The sequence below is a fragment of the Lepisosteus platostomus genome, chromosome 9 (assembly GCF_059453375.1).
Source record: "Lepisosteus platostomus isolate fLepPlt1 chromosome 9, fLepPlt1.hap1, whole genome shotgun sequence".
In the NCBI taxonomy this organism is placed as follows: domain Eukaryota; kingdom Metazoa; phylum Chordata; class Actinopteri; order Semionotiformes; family Lepisosteidae; genus Lepisosteus; species Lepisosteus platostomus.
The window spans coordinates 61277424-61298420 of NC_142619.1; the positions used below are offsets into that span (position 1 = coordinate 61277424).

At 44.5% G+C, this 20997-nt stretch overlaps 1 protein-coding gene across 1 annotated transcript in view; it reads right to left on the minus strand.

The window, feature by feature from the left end:
- anks1b (ankyrin repeat and sterile alpha motif domain containing 1B) overlaps positions 1 to 20997 on the minus strand; it is a 334903-nt gene that overhangs the window by 228215 nt on the left and 85691 nt on the right. The window contains exon 2 of the mRNA XM_088646015.1: positions 9036 to 9116. Coding sequence (XP_088502141.1) covers positions 9036 to 9116 — 81 coding nt within the window. The remainder of the gene's footprint in view (positions 1 to 9035; positions 9117 to 20997) is intronic.

Sequence of the window (20997 nt, forward strand, 5' to 3'; positions counted from 1 at the left end):
TAATAAAAACAAACTATAAAGTCCTGAGATGCCGCCTGGGGTGGGCCACACAAGGGGGGTTGTTTAAGGCAGGTCCCTAGCCAACAGATACACCCCAAGCACAAGCTGCAAGCTTCAGACGGTGCTCTTTATTTCCAAAGCTGAAGGAAGATCAAAACCGTCATGACAAAGCAAAACAATAAACTAAACGATAGCCTAGCTTTTTGTTGATAAGTTTTAAGTCAACTACTATCCAGCTGGCCGTTTACCTGCTTCAGTGTTAACAAAGCTTTGGAGTCACACAAAAGTCAAGCACTCACGAGTTCCTCCTGTCTTCTCGAGTCCAAGGCCCTTGGGCAGTCCACGGAGCTTTGGTCTTGTCACCCAGAGTTTCTGTCTTCCGAAATCTCACACAGGGCCTCGGCCTTCTCACTTGATCACCCACAATGACCGACTGGGGAAGCCTCAGCTGACCTGTTCACCTAAACCAATCCCCTTCCTTTCAGCCCCCTCGTCTATTGTCTCCATTGGGTGGGAAGAGTTTCACCATGAGTTAGCGCAGGGGTCCCAGTCCTGGAGGACCAGTGTATCTACAGTGTTCAGTCCAGCTGGGTTCGTAGTGAGTCAGCACATCACTGGTCTAATTTGACTAGTTGAACAGCTCCTCTCACCAGTTACTGATGCTTTAAAGAGACCTAGAAGACCTGCAGACACACACTGGACACAATGTCCAAGCCATGAACCGTGAACCAGTTTGCCCAGCAGGCTTTACCTTTGCTGATCTCTGAACACTTCTAAACGATGCCATACAATTCATGGACTTTTTATAGGATGTATGATATGTACACTACATGTTGCAACTGTTATATCTCTATGAGCTTACAAATGATACCACAATGCATCACCTGGACAGCCTACTTGACAATTATGCCATGCATTAGCCTACAGGTGCTGTCAACATCAGCCAACCTCCGATATACTCCTGCTCTGGGGTCTCGAGAGAACCAACAAATACTGTACCAGCCTCGTCATGATCTTGTCAGGGTTCCACATGGATCTCCAAAAAAATACTTATTTTGGAGAAGGAGTCATCTTTAACACAGGTGATGATCAATACACCTTAAAAAGATCACAACCTTTCATAGTACCTAACAAAGGGCTTACACAAAGAGTGGTTGAAGAACGGAACGAGCTGGCCTGCCACTTTGTTGAAGTCCTGTTTTTTTTTTCAAGAAAAGGCTGGATGAGACCTTAACTTCCGAGCACTGAATGGATAAGACAGGGCTGAATGGTCTCCTCTTGTCTGTAACATTTCTTACACACCTCTGACTATATATCACCCTTACAATGACAATGACCACACAGTGGAATGGAATGACATAATAAAAAAATGACTGGCAAGATTTTCCCAGGAAGCCACCCTGACAGGCTCCCTCACTGACTCACCAGGCAGATTATCAAGGCTAAATATAGCACTGAAACAGAGCTGAGTCATTTCTCCATTCTCTGGGGGTGATCTGCTACAATAGAGTACCGTTCCCAACACACGTTGGCAGGCAGTTATTCAAGTGAATGGGGTTTCCCTGCTCTCTCTGCCTGACCTGCAGCAAGTGTGTGATACGAGTCCCTGGGTTATTCAAAGACGACTGCATGGATGTGTGAAAATGCCCTTTACAACAAAAACTTAATGCATACTGTAATACCGTTCAACAGGCACCTGTTATCTGGATGTTCCTAGTGCATGCCCCTGCTGCTCTGTAGTACCTGATACATACAGATAATCATGAGGATTAAACAAAGGAAGAAATTTAAAAATAGGTAGGATGTTTTAAGAGGACTTTATTAAAATATGTACACAAAGGGCAGAGTGGGGGGCAGTGGAACAAGCAGCCCAGCCATGTTGTATGAGCTGGTTCCCTAGTGTCTATCAAGAAGCAGCCAGATGAGATCCTTGGATTAATTAGCTACTAACGACCAAACTACCTAGGTGGGTCGAATGGCCTCCTCTCATTTCAAACCATTCTTCTGCTCTTATCAACACAGCACAATTCCACTGACCCTATGGTCTGTGTGGGTCCTAATGCCCCAGTACAGTGACAGGGACACCATACTGTAAAAAAGGCACTATCCTTCAGATGGGACGTAAAATCCTCCTTTGGATGAGACTTTAAAAAAACCAAGGGCATTTCTCAAAGAGTAGGGGTGTTAACACGGTGTCCTGGCCAAATTGGCTTCTGGGCTTTATCAGCCATGGTCTCCTAATAACCCCCCTCTCTGAACTGGCTCCATCACTCTGCTCTCCTCCCCACTGAGAGCTGGTGTGTGGGGAGGGGATCCACATTACCTGTAAAGTGCTTTGAGTGCTGTCCAGATAGAGCTCTGAAAAGCTCTATATAAAAGCTTAAGGAATTATTATTAGCAGTAGCACTAGCAGTAGTAGTAGTAGCAGTAGCATCGGTAGCAGCAGTAGTGCCAGCAGCAGTAGCAGTAGCAGCAGCAGTAGCAGTAGCAGTAGCAGTAGCAGTAGCAGTAGCAGTAGCAGCAGTACTGGCAGTAGCAGTACCAGTTGTAGTAGCAGTAGTAGCAGTAGTGGCAGCAGCAATAGTGCAGTAGTAGCAGCAGTAGCAGTGGCAGTAGCAGTACTAGTAGCAGCAGTACCAATAGTAGTAGTAGAAGCACTAGTAGTAGTAGTAGTAGCGGCAGCAGTAGTTGCAGTTGCAGTACTAGTAGCAGCAGTAGCAGTAGCAGTAGTAGTAGCAGTAGTAGTAGTAGTAGCAGCAGTAGCAGTAGCAGTAGTAGTAGCAGTAGCAGTAGTAGTAGCAGCAGCAGTACTAGTAGTGGCAGTTGCAGTACTAGTAGCAGCGTTAGCAGTAGCAGTAGCTGTAGCTGTAGCTGTAGCTGTAGCAGTAGCTGTAGCAGTAGCTGTAGCTGTAGCAGTAGCAGTAGCAGTAGCAGTAGCAGTAGCAGTAGCAGTGCGCCTGTTTTTAAGCGACTGGTTTAGACACTCGGCTTCTCCCCGCAAGAAAAACTGCTGAAACAGGCGGACTGGCCATCTGGCCCTGGGCAAGGACGATCTCCGACAGCGCTTCTGACAAAGGGAGAGCTGCGATTCTGCCTCCCACCAGGGGCACACCTGTGTTTTGTGAGTCCTGCAGCAGGTACAGCGGAGACTGTTCCACCAACAATGTGGATCATTTTAAATGCCAGAAAAGTTTAGCTACAGTAGAGTGGGAGGACAGAAGTCGTGTTTTGGAGGAGCGCAGTAGCACACCTTCTGAAATGAAACAGATTGAGGGATGGATGGATTCAGCTCCGTCGGAGCACTCAGTCGACCCAGAATTGGCTGCAGTCCCTCCCGGCCCAGCTGTCTCCAGCTCGTGCCGGCACCAGCAGCAACCACACGCCAGCCCTGGGTCACGGGCAGACGGGGGTCCAAGAGCTCAAAGACTAGACCCCCTGCACACCAGTCAACAATCGGACTCAGCAACAGGTTCTCTGCTCTCGGCAGCGGGGATAGGGGGCTTATAATTGGCGACTCGATAATCAGGAATGTTAGAATTCCTAACCGTCATGAAGCAGCGGTTTCCGTAAAAATCCTCCCCGGGGCCCGAGTTTCTGACATTGAGGCGAAACTCGACACATTTTCCAGCAACGACGTCCCCACCTTGGTTGTTCACGCTGGAACTAATATAAAGCACCAACAATCCGGGGTGTTAAAGAGTAACTTCATTTCTATGTACACAAGAGCACAACGACAGTGTCAGAATTTAATTGTGTCTGGTCCCTTACCAGTCCTCTACAGAGGGGACGTAACCTATAGTAGGCTCTACTCTCTAAATCGCAGGTTAGAGACTTGGTGTGCATCCAATAGAATAACCTTTATCTATAACTGGGATGGTTTTTGGGGAACAGCCTGGCTTTTATAAACGGGACAGTCTCCACCCAAACTGGTGGGGATCATCAATTCTATCCCAAAATATAGCAGACAAACTGCCTGCTTGACTACAAAGAGCACCACCCAGGCCTCAGCCTGGCGATCTTAAATCGCGTGCTGTCTCTACTCCCACCTTTAGTTCACCTCCTGCGCTGACCCTGGTTCTCTGCTACACCGCATACCATAAATCCCATAACTATCCAGAACCAGAAATGATTGTGGATAGACAGAGCACAGCAACTATCACTAGACCTAGACTAGAATTCAGACGTTCCTTTATTCAATTCAATTCAACTTTATTTGTCATTATACTTACACAGGAGCATAGTATAATGAAAAGTGTTTCTCATTAGTCTCTCAGGTGCAGAATATATACAGAACAGCAGACAAGATGACAGAAAATACAATAAAAGTAACAGTGTAAACAACAGTATGATACCAGTGTGACAGTACCCATATCTGTTAAAACCTGTGCACAAACAGAGCAAAACAGTGCAAAATAATATGTCGATTTTCAAACAGTACAACTATCAAATAGTAAAACTCAATCAAGTACAGTTTTAAGTTCTAGTTTGTCTTACATTCAGTTGTCGGATGTATGGAGTATGTAATGGCGTAGGAGTACAGCCGTTGTGGGTACAGGGGGAAGTGAGGAGAGATCATAGTTTGGTGGGGGGTCACCAGCTCGATGGCTCTGGGGAAGAAGCTATTTCGGAGTGTTTAGGGGCTCTTGTCCTGATAATTTAATCTCCATTCCACTGGTAAACTCAAATCAATTAAAACATGAAGCTACTGTTAAAATGCTCACTGTTAAATGTTCACTCATAAGGCACCAAATCAGTTCTGGTTAATGATATGGTGCTTGACACCAACTCTGACCTGTGCCTACTAACAGAAACCTGGCTCTGACCCACTGACACTATTCCTTTAGTTGAAGCCTCACCTGATGGCTATACTTTGTTACAGAAACCTCGTTGCTCAGGGCGTGGAGGTGGCCTAGCAGCCATCTTCAACAAGTCTCTAAAATTTAATTAAAAACTATAAACGACTTTCACACATTTGAGGCAATGCTTCCGAATCATCCCCATATATTCTTCAAACACAATCAAACATGCCGCAAAGAAGTCTAGTACAAAAACAATGTGCACACCTTTTCAGTGTTTTTCAATTACAGTGAATGAACATGAACTAAAGAAATTAATTATTAGGACAAAATCAACCACCTGTCCACTAGATCCCATCCCCACTCAGCTAGTCAGAGACTCCCTCGAAGTACTGGCAGGACCTATAATTAGTATGAACATGTCCCTCACATCACGCGTTGTACCTGACCAATTTAAGGTAGCAGTTGATGGACCACTGCTTGAGAAGTCAAATTTGGATCCATAAGTACTAAACAACTACAGACCTATCTCAAATGTTCCATTCTTATCTAAAAGTCTTGAGAGAATAGTTGTGGCCCAACTTCAATCATATCTGGATTCAAATAATATACTTGGGCAATTCCAATCTGGTTTCCACCCAGGCCACAGCACTGAAACTGCATTAACAAGAGTCGTTGGTTTACAGTACCTCCTCTTTAACTAACCGTTTTCACTATGTTCAAACATCTAATATTTGTAATGCTTCGTCACTGTCACCAGTCAAATTTGGGGTACCACAGGGATAAGTGCTCGGACCAGTATTGTTCTCTCTGTACATGTTGCCGCTAGGTAGGATAATACTAAAGCATAACATTAACTTTCATTCCTATGCTGATGACACACAAATATACAGTTCGTTTACACCCAATGACATCTCGTCAATTGTCACTTTAGTTAATTGCATTAATGAAGTAAAGGTGGGGAGCTGCGTCAGCATGTGTAGGCTGCATAGGAAAACAGTAATAGGTTTATTCGCTGCTGAAAAAAAGAAGAAAGAAAACACAACGTTTCGGCCGTGGAGCCTTCAGAATATCATTTACGACTCTTGTTAATGCAGTTTCAGTGCTGTGGCCTGGGCAGAAACCAGATTGGAATTTCTTTGGTTTAAAATTTTGCCTCAAAGATTCGGCACATATTGTTACTTAGACATCTTAGACAAGGCTTTCATTTAACTCGTGTTAATGCAGTATCAAAGGATCGCTTCCTACAGTTCAGAAACATTGCAAAACTTAGGTATTTTTACTCGAGACACAGAGAAACTCATACATGCTTTTGTATACGGCAGATTAGATTACTGTAATGCCCTACTATCAGGGAGCACATATCACAGCTTCAACACCTTACAGCCAATTCAAAACGAGGCCGCTAGAATTGTTACCAGTAGAAAGCAAGACCACATGAATCCTAGACTTAGCTCTCTCCATTGGCTTAAGGAGCGTTCAGGACAGACTTCAAAATTATTTTACTTACTTATAAGGCTTTCAGAGATCAGGCACCTGTTTATTTAATGGAGCTGATCAATGTATACAATCCAAGTCACCCACTTAGATCACAGAACACAGGTCTTCTTCTTATTCCACATATTAATTAAAAAAACGCTGGGGGTAAAGCCTTTAGCTACAGGGCCACTAGTTTACGGAACAGTCTACCAGCCTACATATGGGATGCCGAGTCAATCTCAGGATTTAAATCCAGACTGAAAACCTATTCCATCAGCCTAGCCTACTCACACCTTACATTATAGCTCATTGCAACTACACTTTGGCTGCTGGTGCTGCTGTACACGCCATTATGTGTCTCTGTGTTGGCCCACCAGGTAGGTACAACTGTTTTGACCAAACTATCCTATTCTCCTCCCCACATGTCCGGATGGTGCCCGGGCTGGGCACCAACTGAGTTGGATGCTGCATCACTGCCATGGATCCAAGAGGACATCATGGATACAGCTATCGTTTAGGAGGATTTGCTGGTGAACAGAGCACCGCATGGAGTACTGGCACACAGAAGACATGATGGAAGACCTAATACTCCACATTTAGTACTTGTTTAGAATTGTATAATGTTAGCATGCCCAGAGGGGTTGGGCAGCCAGTAGACTTTGGACCTCATGAGTTTATGTTTCTCCTTACAGAGGAGTTTTTGGTTCCTCTCCTCCGTTGTCTTCTGGATTTTTCTCTTGCTGTATTGTAACATCATGTTTTGTCACACAGCTTTGTTAAGTGCCTTGGAGCAACCTTGTTGTGAAAGGCGTTATATACAAATCAATTGAATTGAATCTAATAGTAGTATGTCTTCCAAGGCGTCTGGTAGGTCTATATGTACAGTACTGTAGGACAGCCATTGTAACACAAATGTGTACCAAAGGATAGTAAAACACAGAAATTGTTGTAAAAAAATGACTCAAACTGAAACCAGGACAGAGCAACGGGGAGCACAGCAAACGAACAGCAGGAACACCACAAAACTGAGCTGTGTGGATCTATGGTGGAACATGCACAGAAAACAAACAAGTTGCTGATTAATCTGAGTCTGAGCTGCAAGATCCCGCCAACTGAAGAGCCCCTGAGCGTGACAGGCAGAGACAAAAGTGCCGTTTGAATTAAGAATTTGGAAAGAAAAAAAGTGTGAGCTGGATGCACAGTATTTAATTTTGAGATGAACAGATAGTCTTGCACTTCAGCTAGAAAGAAGACAGACAGTTTGATAAATGAACATCCACTATTTTCAGACAGAATTACTGGAGCCATTGGCATTTGAGCTGTAAAAAGCCTCCAGCTCATTTACTTCTTAATGTATCTCGTTACCAGCAGTGCACAGACTAGCACAGTGCATCAGGGACTTTCACATTTATCAGTCCATAAAAGCTCTGGTGTGATGCCTGCTGAATTAGTCAGAACGATTTCATGTTCCCTTGTTTATACTGTATGTACAGTTCTTTGTGTATATTTTAGGGACAGTGTGTCTTTATACAGAATCACTGGTTTAGGCATAGGTTTAAGCAGACACACAGGAAGATTCTTTCCTTACTGTTGTCTGAATTTTATAACTAGTTAGGTTTCACAGCAATCGCCACCCCTGCCCCCTTGCTGTTGGCACCATCCCTGGGATCTGTGCCAGGGCTCACCCGAACCGCAAGAGGGGGCACCAGGTTCTGACTGGAGCACACACGTCTGAGCCAGATTTTTATCACATGTTCCAAGGAAAGGCCGGCTAATTCCCCCACAATGCAGCTGTGCTTGGCCAGCAGTAAAGCCACCTGAAAAGCGTTTCTCTGCTCAAGTGGGATTTTACCCTTGTGACAAAGCACACCCATCACTGTATCCTCCAGGATGCGTCACTGTCTCTTGTGCTGAGAAAGCCCTGGCTCGGACATGACTCAGAGACTCAGGCTTCCTTGCGTCCTCTGGACTGAGGCAACTCCAGAAATCCCAAGCTACAACCCACCACATCCTTCAATGTAGAAGTGTCGTCTGTCATCCGTAAAAAAGTCAGATACAAAAAGATACAATATACCATTTTCTTTTAATTTTGTGCTCAAACACTAAAGAGAAACAATGTCAGAGATCTGTCCGTGGAAGCCACTCAACTTTTCTTCTTTGGATAGTAAAAAACCGAGATGTTCAGCCCTCCTTTAAAATGAAGAATATGCAGGGAATCCCACCAAATGCAGGGTCCCGTTTCATTACTGCTTTCCCCAAATCTGGATCCACTGCCTTTAATCGCCTGGCCCTTAACAGAACAGCGTGTCACAACACCACATTAAACACAGTAACAGGACAAATTCATTTAACAACAGCAGTGCTGCAGAAGAATAAACAACATTAAGTGTTTACACCTCTCCTGCAGTCCAGATGGACTGCTTGTCTTACAGAGTGCTGCTGGACTGATTTGACAAGTCAGGGCCTTGTCTTTTCTGCACCAACTCCTCTAAAAAAACAGCAGGCCTGAGACTATTGCTCGGATTCGAAAAATAGGGTGGACACAACCTGAAAAAAGAGATTTTGGACAGGCAACACCTTTGGACTCATTGTGTGGAGTAGGAATGTAGTAGTACACAAGGAGAAATGTGGTATCTTAAGCAGTCCCTGGAGGGATTAAACTAGAAAAGAAAAACCTCCAAGTTTACTTACAGAGCCCCCTGACCGACAGCAATGTGAAGCAACAACATGTGTGACAGGCTGGGGCTGCTGGACTCTTACCTGTGTCCGTTCAGAGAGGCGTGGTGCAGAGGCGTGTACCCCGAGCTGTCTGTGCAGTTTACATTAAGTCCCCGCCAGATGCTGGAAACAAGCAAAGACAGAAACACATCAATGTTTGCTTACATCACCTGCAGAAAAGCTTTACCCGGGCAAAAGTTACATGCAAAGCAGATTTGTGTTCCTAATATCTGCATTTGTATTCCAATGTACAGTAACTAAACTATGATTCCCTAATTGTAACGAGGAAGAAGCAGATACCAAAAACATTCTTCATATGTCAATATTAGTAGGCAAGTGGACAAGTCTTTTCTATTTTAATGTACTGCACATGTGTGTCTGTGTACTAAGAAAGTGAAGATTAAGAAGCATGCCGATGAGAAGACTCATTTTCCAAATGTTAAGATAGAAAGTAAAAATCTCCATCAATATGTACCCAAGTGTTTCAGGTGAAAAACACTCACGACCTTTACGAAGAAACACCTTGTTTTATCAACACTTTCTACGTTTTCAATACAGTATTTGCAATTAAAAATAAAAAACCATGCTGTGCTCTTCTCAGCATGTAAAAACACATCCCTGTGTTTACGTCTGAAACGACCCATCGACATGGCAGGGGGCTGTGTCACACAGAGAAGGACCACTGCTGAAATCGGCGTTGGAAATGCAATGCTCTTACTAGGACTAGTAACAATCTGTACGGTGTCATATACAGTAGTTATCATCACCACCACACATTACTGACACTCACAAAAGAGCTGGACACTGAGCTTGATTGGTAGTTAGTAGCCAGATCACTATTATGGCGTAGTGCTCTGCAGTGCTGCCTCACAGCGCTGGGGCCCTGGGTTCAATACCGGACCTGGGTGCTGTCTGTGTGGAGTCTGTATGTTCTCCATGCGTTTGCATGGGTCTCCTCCAGGTGCTCTGGTTTCCTCCTGCAGTCCAAAGACTTACTGGTATGTTAACTGGCTTCTGGGAAAATTGACCTTGGCGTGAATTTGTGTGTGTGTCTTTCCACAACACTTTCCTATCCAGGGTGTTTCCTGCCTGATGCCCGTTGCTTGCTGTGATCGGCTCCGAGTCTGACCCCCAACCCTGAACTGGATGAAGCAGTTAGAAAATGGATGGATTGTAGTTAGTATTTAGCAGATCCAAGGCTCCCATCCAGCTGTTTCTTGAAAGGGTATCGGCTTCAACAACTTGGCTTGATAACTTGTTCCACACTCCCACAACTCTTTGGGTAAAGAAGTGCCTCCAAGTCTCCGTTTTAAACGTGCTCCCACTCGTGTCCTGTAGTTCATGTTTCACTGCTCGTGCTGAACACTGGCTTCTCTTTTATGAGACGTGGTGACCCAAATTGTAAATGATATTCTAAATGGGATTTTTCTAGTGCCTTATACATTTCAGACACCTCTTCATTTGTATGGTATATTATATCCACAAATCCTCACAAGCTAATTAAGCAAGATGTAGCCTTTTAAAATGCATGCTGAGTATCTCCTAGAATCCGTCTGCCTTACAGATAATCCTGTAGTTTATTCCGAATTATTTCCATAACCTTACACATAACAGACATAAGACATTTTTGGTTTGTGATTCCACGGTTCTGTTTCATGGATGGGCTTTACTTCATCGATTAGATTAGATATAGATTTGACTCCGTGCTTCGTCATGAATCCTGACTCTGCACTGCAGCATGCAGATCACTTATATCTCCCCATCTCCTATCATCCCATCTCACCAGACCCAGCTCAAACCCCCTTAGGAGCTTCTGTCTGCTCAGATGAAGATGTACCACAGCCTGGACACGACCTCACCCAGGTACTCTGACACAGCTGAGCATCGCCAGACCAGCAAGAGGGCTTATTTTCCAGCACTGAGGCACACTGGGGTTTTATTTCCTTGTTAGCTTGCTCTTTTTTTTCTTGTTCTAATGTTAAATTAGTGTTTGCTTTGCTGCCTAATGGCTCATTTCATGCATGGCAAATCATATTGCCTATTATAATGCAATTTGTGCTCATACAGGAAGCCAGAAACCCACATCGCTGTAGAATAGCTACAGAGTAACACAAATGAGGCGGAAGTAAAAACAAAAGGGGAAAAAAAAGCCCGGCAAGCTGACCAGGTAAAACCAAGAGTAAAATAAAGTTGTAACTGGAGCCAAGCAGCAGCTTTTATGTGAGCAGAAGAGCCTTAAAGCCCAGTCTGTTCCACTGGGAGCCAGTGCACTTTGAAGAGGACAGGACTCAGGGGCCGATGCAGAGCACTTTTAAGCAAGCAACACGAGTCACAGAATTCTGGACATACTGCAGCCTATGAAGTAAAGCAACACAGTAGTCTAATCCTGATTGATTCAATTATTCCTCATCAAATTAACTGTCAATAACAACAGTCACAGAACAAGGGTCTGAGCCGAGCAAGGTTACACTGACGAAGAAATAAATATTATTTTCTCATTCCTAAAACGACCTACTGTATAGACACACCTTTATAGTAATGGCTTCTATGAGAAATGGGACATTTCGTAAAGTCTGCAGCTAAAAGACTGTTTGTTGATCCTCGGAAGGCCGGAGCAAATCTGTAATAGAATGAAATACCCTTTTCTATTGCAATTTCAGTAAGAATTACTTTTGTTGTAACTCTGATGCTATTGTAACTGACCATGGTTCCCCAGATGCCTTGCATTGATATTATTTAAAAATATATAGTTCCATCTATAAATACACAGTATATCAACACACAGTAGTATTGGAGTATAATTCAAGATTATCTCACCAGGCCTCTTGAGTAGTCTTGTTTGATGTTTAATGAATTACAGTACAAAGCGCGCACACATTAAAGCACACAGCCACAGAAGTAGAAATATTCCACTTGCTAGACACCGAATTCTTTCTTCTCTAAACATCTTACCCAGAACACTGTAGCACTGTAAGATCATAAAATACAATCAAGCTGGAAGTTGTACAAATCCTTTATTAATGGAAATAAGTCTCAGAAGACCACATCTAGGGTTGTGTGAAGGATACAGCAGTCCTGTTCTGCATGCCAGGAGCATGAATAATTTAAAATGTAAATATATTCAAAGGCTTTATCCACATGGGTGTGGGTGGCTGTGATAGTGGGTGATTGGAAGGCTACTACCATATGATCGCCACCTACTGGACACCTGCATGCACTACAGCTGATGGGGAGGAGCTTGACCCTTAAAAAACACAGGGCTTCCATCCCATCACAGACAAAGACTGTGTTCCTTTGTCGTTTGCCACTTAATTTCCAAAGTGAAGAAAGACATATCACCTCAATGATCGCAAAATAATCAACAGTGCCTCAACAACACAAAGAACACAATGATGGCTTGATGCAGACAGAAAACAGCAAAAAGCAACACCTTTCAGGTTCAAATCTCTTCCTCGGGCAGCACCATGGGTCGCCTCAACTCTGATGTATCCCATAAAGTTACACTAGCTGTTGCGGTCAAATAATGCCTTGTGCAGTATAATAACTGGATAATAACTGAGGTCGGTAACTACTGAGATCATAAGACAAGTAGTGAGTCAGACAGCTAAGTGTCCAGGGTTTGATTTTATAGTTCAAACTACTTACCCTCCAGCATTATCGTATTTTTACAGACAGGTCAAAAATGACCGGATTCTCTGCCACTCAAAAGCTTGGTTCAACAAAATGGTACAGTACCAGCCAAAAACATTCTTGCCCAATTTAACAGCCTGTGGCCCACCGGGGAGAAAGCACTCTCATTCTGATCAGGCCATCTACAGTATGAGAAGACCACACTCTTATTTCCCTTGTATAATAGAAATCTGGTTTTTATGAATGTTTTATTCCCATGAAACACGGAAAGACACAGTACAGAAAAAACACAGGATATTGAAGTAAGTTGAGACAGCATTTGCATCTCTCTCTCCATGTAGGAAGAGATTTCCAGATCGGAAAGAACAGTTCCATATGCAGGCTCATGAATTTCACATTAATAAGGAGGCACTTGCATTCCCACAGTTGCACTGGGAAGTGTAATAAAGCACAGAGGCTTGAGAGAGACTGATGTCTTATACTGTACCTACTGTACAAGGGCGCTGATACAGCAGCCCCTGATGAGCCTTTTAATAAAAACAATCGAGAGGATGGAGTGATTGGATTAATTGCCATGCATATGGGATGATCTTTCCAGGCCTCTTGACACTGATGAAAGGGAGGAAGGAAATCTTCGCTGTACTCACATTCTCCAGTTTCCCTTATTCATTTACCCAGCGCACGAGTGAAGAATGGGAAGAAAGGCCAGCTGTAACAGCAGTGGCCACAGCAAGCAGGGATGTCTGCTCTGCACACTGGCAGGAACTGCTCCTCCTGTACAAGCTGGCCATGTGGCTCTTGTCTGCTGGGCTCCATGCTGGAGGGGAGAGATACCCCTGCAGTAGACAGGGCACAGTGCACAGCGCTGCTCTTCCTTTGCGACTGTAAAAGGTTCTACTCTCACAGTAGGCGCAAGGCGCTAGGCTTTACTCTTGCACAACCTGTTCAAAACGTTTACTGGGGAGCTACCGCGTGGCTTGAGCAGGAGTGAGATTCTCCTAGAGGCACAGGAGGGTGTCGATCACTCTCGCATGCCGGAGGGGGTGTTGGCGATTCCCCGGTCACTTGCAGGTTCTAGGTGCAAACAAGAAGCAGCCATAGGACCTACTGTATCATGGTCAATCAGCTAAGATTATAGACAATGGGATCAAACCCAAAGGCCAACCCCACTGAACAGCTGTGGGCTCTTCTGAACCAGTCGAGCTGAAAACAACAACCCAATAAACACACCTCCCAGGACTTTCCTACAGGTGTTCTTCCTACACATTCTTCCTGCCAAGCACACACCCCGTCACACCCCCACAGAAGACTTAAAGTGTGCCATAAGAGCCTGACTACTAACCCACCAGTCCAGAACCACTCTTCACTAAGAGAAACTGCATGCCCCGTCAAAACACAGCCCTCTCTCCCTCCGACTCCTCGGCCCCCCGGTGGTACTGCAGTCGTGTCGGATACACACTCCAGTCTGTGAGGCGTACCAGGGGTCATCACACCAGAACTGATCTCAGAGATGCCTGTCGTGTTCAGTCTCGCTCAGGCAGAGCAGGAAGCTGACAACCCCGAGCATGGTGTTCACTCCCATGTAACCAGTCATCTCTGCAGCGCTGCTCATTCAGCGCACATGGTGCTAACCCTCTCGCAAACCAGAGGCACGGCATCCCTGCATGTGGGCAATCGCACGGATCCAGAGGCTGGCAAAGAGACCAACATCACTCAGTCTGCACTATAAAGCAGTTGCACAAACTGGACTGCACACAAGAAATTCAAAATCCTTCATTAAATCTCTACTAACTTATTTTGAAAATGCTCTTTTTAAAAAAAAACTTTTTTGCTTCCATTAGGGGGTGCACAAGCTCGTCCGTGTAAATCATCAATGGAATGCCCTGCAGGTTTTAAATTATTAGGACTTTTGCATTGACTGTTGCGTCATCACTAAATCACCTCAGTAGTCAGATAGTTGACTGGGCACAGGTAAGGAGCCTGGAAGTTCAGAAAGGAAATGATATGGACTGACTTAAGAGAACAGCACCTTTGTGCCACCAGTAGGTTAGAGACTGAATAATGTTCACAGCCATCATCTTCTGATCTAACCTGTCAGAGACAGGTGACGATCTGGGGAGCCAGACGTCATGACACCTTGCCAAGACAATTGCAGGGGGCCATGCGTGATGTTCCGGGCTGGAATGACAACTACAGCGCTCCGCTTCTAATGTTTGACAGCAACCTAACTGCATGAGGCAACACAGACCAAGTCCTGGGAGGTCTGAGCTTCCGGATGTGACAACATTACAGCAGGACAGCCCACGGCCGCCCTCTGTTTGTGGAACAATGTTTTTGCGAGATGAGGATGTGACAGTTATGCCATGGATAACACTCACGAAACCTGAGCCCTGAAGGTTGAACCATTGAGGCCGCAGCAATAGGAATGGTGTCCCAGGCAGTTATTCGGTTTATTGACAGTGCGACACCTACGAGCGCGTCTGACTCAAGCAGGAACGGGGAGGCCAGACCCATAGGATGGGGAGGTGTGGCCGGCGTCTCTCAGTCTGATGAAAGTCCTGTCTTTGAACAGAAAGGTGTTCCTGCCCAGAACACAATATGTTCACCACGTGTGCTGACAGACAGCAAGAGAAGAACAGGGTGCCCTGCCAGATTTGAATTACTCTGTACATGAAAGAAGAGAAAGAGGAAACAACCAAACAACTGCATTTCTAAGGACATGTTTGTGCTACTGTTGAAAACATTCAGGAGATTCTCAAATGCCTGAGCAAGTTTTCCAGGATGGTTCCTTTAGCCCTGAGGCGGGAGAGCAGACTTCCTGGATCTCCTGGGGTGAAGGGCACAGCTGGCACAGAGTCGCCAGTTAGCTGGGATAGGTGGGGTAAACTTATACTGCATACAAGCGTGACATCAAACTGGAGGGTTAACAACAGAAACAGCATGTCAGGTAGCACCATGGGCCTAACTTCATCACAGAGACACAGCAGACAGAAGGCGAGTGTTAGGAAGCCTGAATCTTCTTCCCCATGGTGAGCAGTCCCCCACTGAGACTAACAATGGAACCTCCTGCCTTAGATTACAGTGCCTGTGGTCGGTGGTGGGCATGCTTCCTGCTTCTGTGGCCGATACCCCAATATCCTGGAATGTTAATGCGGCCGGGGAAGTTTGTTTCTAGCTTGCGAGCCAGTTGAAGTATTTTGCTCCTAGGCTGGCTTCTAATTTTGTAAGTACATGCCAGCTGGACCTCACAGTCCCCCACCGCAAACACAGCCAGCAGGCAGAATGTCGGCCAGGAGCCCCACTTTTCCTATAATCCTATAATGCTCCTGCCACACTCCACCCAACCGGGTGAAACAAACAAGGAGAGAGTGAGACAAAGGCACAACCTGCAGCAGTACAGTTTTGAACCAGGTGTCATGTAAATGGTAGCACAGCCCTAGCTCAAAGCTGCTGACTGATGGTCCTTATTAAAGCAGCTCACTGGGGGATAGTGGTCAGCTCTTTCCATGGAATGCACTCCTGCCGTAAGCCAATAGCTTGTCATTGAAACTCCAAAGTCAGCTGCATTGACTCGGAGCTGGTACTGCGTTCTGGGATCGATCGTGTGCGGCTTGATTTATATGGTCATTTTTCAAAAATCAAATGCACATAATAACGAGCTTAACAAAAACTGGCATGTTGTGCACTTTGAAAGCAAGATTCAAAGCTATGAAAAAGAACTCCCCCCGAAAAACCAGAAAACTATATCATTCCATTCAGAAAACGTGTCAATCATGAAAGCACTGTGCACAGGCTTGTCACATTGTTATAGAATATACAGCAGTATTTATTCATTTCAAATGTGAAATAGTGCTCAGCCATGTGAAAGCAAATGCAATTAATAAACAGATTAATTAATCTAGCCTGAGAAAAAGAAGCACCTTAAGACCTTATTAGACCTTTACCTGGGCAGATTCTGATTAACAAGGTCCAGTAGAGTGGCCTTGTTCCAGAAAAATATTGGTTAATCAAACTAAACGAAGCCTGAAAACAAACTGACGTGTTATACAGTATTGTTGCAAACTAGTTGTGGTAAAATCACAACATATCAAATCAATAATAAAACCAAACATCAGATTTTTATACCAGCTTGTTATACAAGCAAATTATAAAGTTTAATAATAATTACACCTACAGTGAAGAGTGACCAAGGGTCACGGAACATACTGCACGTGTTCATGACTTCTCCAGAACAGCTTGGTAAAACAGAAATAACCAGGCGTTTCAATAACCTAATAAGACAAAGATTTATTACACAACTTCACAACACTTCAACATTTCACTACAATTATTTACATTACTACCGGCATCAGATTCCAGGTTCCTGCCTTCAACAGAAACAGAAATCACAGAACTGTCTGAAATGATGACACAAACACGATAAAGGGCGAAAGAGGGATCTTGTGACCAGTCCAACGAAGATTCTGTGCAGGATTAAACCTCCCTCTTAAATTTCGCTAAACAGATGTTCAAAACTGTCCATGACTGAACAGGGAGGTATATTTCACCTGTGGATCACACAAATATTAAATGAGATCAAGTCCCTCTCTTAAGACCTGACTCTGGTCCTTGTAGTCTTCAAATTACCGAACACATACTGGGGGTGGAGGTCCTATACCCTCCCTGCTCACCATGTTGCTCTATTTATCCTGCCTGGAGGTCTTGTCATCCTACTAGACGGTATGTCCCATCCACATGAAAGCTGGCCATATGACCTCCTCAGTACGATGCACTCATTGTTCAATATTGGTGTTCTAAGTGGACTGACTTAATGACTTAACAGAAAATCAGTTTAGTCTGAGCTCCCGATCAGTACCACCTGGATCCTTGGCCACGGTGATTTGCTTCAGGTGAGTCAGTCAGATAAAGACAGCCTATACAAAAACTCAGGGAATTAAAATTGTATTGTCGTTTTAGACTGGAGATCTTGTCTTGGGAACCTCAAATTCTATACATGGTAAAATTCCATGTACGATACTTACAATCAATCCAAATGAAGGCCAATTGTTTTTCAGTCCTCCTGTTCAGGGCTCTATTACTTGAAGCTGTGTAGATTAAAAACAATCACAGAAACGCACCAAGATTCTGACCCATTGTTATGTTCGTACTAGGCCCACTTTATCATTGCCACTGAAGAGTCTACAGTAAATACTTGAATACCAGTCTTCTCTTCAAAGCTTACAAAGATTCTGAACATCTTAAATCAGAAGCTCTGATGAAATACAGAATTACAGAAGACAAGCAGAGTGCTCTCAAAGCAGTCCATAACATGGCCAACTGCTCTGGATATGTGGAATGCATTGTGCTTCTGCAGTAGGTACGTGGCTGATTGAGGGAGACTAGACTCCAGAGTTATTAGGTATATTTCAAAGTACCTGAGAGATGGTTTATGAACATCACACCATTTTTACAGACACGGAAATAGTTTCCCCCAAGGTAGAGTCTGTCAAACGAACTTGAACTTGAACTTTATTGCCATACTGTATGTACCGGTACTGGTACAATGGAGTTCTTACTGACAGAAAGTCTCTCGATTGTTACAAAAAAAAAGTGTAAAAACACAAAGTGCAGACAGTGCATCAAGACAATATACAAACAAGCAGTAGACAAGTAAACAAGTAAACAGCTCGAATGTAAACAACGCAGACGTGTAAACAATGACTGCAGATGTGCAATAAATAAAACTGAGGTGGATGGTGTAGGTGTGGTCCGAGGGGCGTGGCCAAATGTGTTCACCAATCGCACTGCTTGTGGGTAGAAGCTATTGAGGAATCTGGTGGTCAGTGTCCATACAAGATGTGCCTTGTATGATGTTCTGAGAGCAGTAAGGCTTCTTTAAGTAGGGGCAGCAGCTGTGTCTGCATGCGCAGGCTGCAAAGACAGAAGTAAAGGCTTACTCCATGCCTTCGGATGACACACCCGAAGAAGGCTCCACGCTGTGTCTCTTTTCTTCTCTTTTCAGTAAGGCTTCTTTATTCTTGAATACCCCTGTAGCTGCATGTGGAGATACTGCACAGAAAACGCGTGAATTGGGAGAAGAGAGGAGTAAAGGTAATGTGAGACTCATGCTGGGGAAGTGGCACCTTTTTCGAGACTGAAGCTCTTGTAAATAATCCTGGCCCTGGAATGTCATGAACAGCTCAGAGCTGAAAGCGCCTCGTCCCGGCCCTCTGAAGAAGCTGATCCACGTCTGTCTGCTGCTCTGATGTGATTAGGTCAAAAGCACAGAGGGCCAGGGATGTGAATGGCCCACATCAAAGAGGCTCCCGGGGAGAGCGGAGAGAGGCCAGGACTACAAAGGTCTTCTTCGCCGATCCCATTTTGCAGTCATTGCATGACAAGGGATTAACAGACTCTCCACAGGCACAAGTGATCAGAGGGGGAACAACAGCATAGCAAGTGGCGGAGCCCTTCAATGCCAGGTAGGGCTGGGTAAGGTGTGAACGACATGGAGCGGCTGCGGCAGTCAGCAGTACACACTTGGGCACAGCGCACCAGAGCAGCCCACAGCCTCGCGATCCCTCCAGAGGAGAGCCGGGCCCAGCTGGAACTGTGCTGTCAACATGACCCACCGCTCCCTCTGTCACTGCACATGTATCTCACACTGTAAGTCAGGTAAGGCTGCTAAAGCCAGCAGACCATTGTACTCTTTCACTTACAGCCTCTTTGACATAAGAATAACTAGATATCTCACACTTGCAGTTATGTGCCTGAATTGCACTGCCCTGATTTTACTGCAGTAATCATTACTGCCAACAACGTGCAGCTCCACAGATAGGTTCACAAAACTGCAAGAAAAAACAGACTTCAACACGCCTCCAGGAAAGCCAAGCAAAGGCTGAAAATGGATTTCGTTAATCCCTTTCAGCAGTAAACAGACAGGACAGTGTCAGTGCAAACACTTCAGTCACTGCCCAAGTTCAGCTGCGGATCACAGCATGAATGGGACAGTAGACAGTAAACCTGAACAAGCTTGAATCTCAACAGCGACTATAATGGAACTTAGAGTAACTTCTGAGTAAGTTTCTTTGCAATAAATCATTGCTGCCTTTCAAAGCATGACAGCCCCACAGAAGAATGGCAAAGCTCACAGGCCACTGGGGATAGACATGACGTATCAGGGCCCCTGACTGAAAGATGATCTTTTTTAACATTAACCACAGCAGACGTGCAGCACAGGACTACAAAAAACACCAGTGACGTCATCTTTTTTTATTATTATTTACTAAAGAAACCACTGCACAGCTCATCAGACAGCACATCCTGGTGAGAAATCACTCTTCCATTAACATGTGAAACTACATTCCTAAAATACTATCAAGTTACATACTGAGGCATAAAAAACAAAAATAAAATGTGGTTTGGAATCGATTGTTGCATTTTCAAAGCATCTCTACAGTATATATTTCCATTCCAAAGAACCGTCTCTACTGGCAGTTGTTAAGGTTAATACAGTATACAGTATGTACTGTATATCACCTAAACAGAAACATTTGAAAAATGCAACAATTTCTTCATTTAAAATATGTATAAAAAGTCAATGTAATGCCATTTCTGGGAATGAATGTAGTAGCAGCGTGTGTCCACCAGTCTACCTCCTCAATCAAAGAGACAACACATCTTTGATAAAAAGTGCACCTGCTGAACTCAATCTCACCTGAAGTCCAAGCTGGACCTTCTGCACCTGGACCTTCTGCTGGTTTCACCTGCACCAGCCCTCTCCGTGGTTCAAGCCATTAACCTCACAGTGATTGTCCAAGAACAAAGCTCAGACCAGCTTTTCATTCCTTCTATCGGTTTCACACACAAGATGCATAAGGAGGAGGGAGCACTCACTGAGAACTGACTGACAAACTGGCTCCTCTTTCTTAGTGAAAAAGAGCTAATCTACGTACTGTACGAGCATTTGACTACCTACACAATTATATCATCGAGTATTTTTAAATTCAACGATCTCAGAACCTGCTTTGTAACACTCTTTTTTCCTCAGTGGTACTTCACTGCCAATGCAGTTTCATTTCACTTTTACAGGGTAGTGTAAAAAAAAACCATCTTGGCAAGATCTTAAAATCATAACTACTGTAGGCAGTAGTAAAATCATCCTGCAGCCCGATCACACTAGAAGCTAAGCAAGGTAGGGCCTGGTCAGTACTGGGATGAGGGACCTCTTCTAAGGAAATCCCAGTTGCTGCTGGTGGACCAGTAGGAGGCACCCAAACCAACACCCCAGTCTGGCACATTGTGTTGTGGGAGGGGTTATCCTTTGAATTCAAGACAAACTCCTGGTTAAATTCCACTCTGGGTTTGTATGATCTGGTCTCCATCAAGTTCCTCT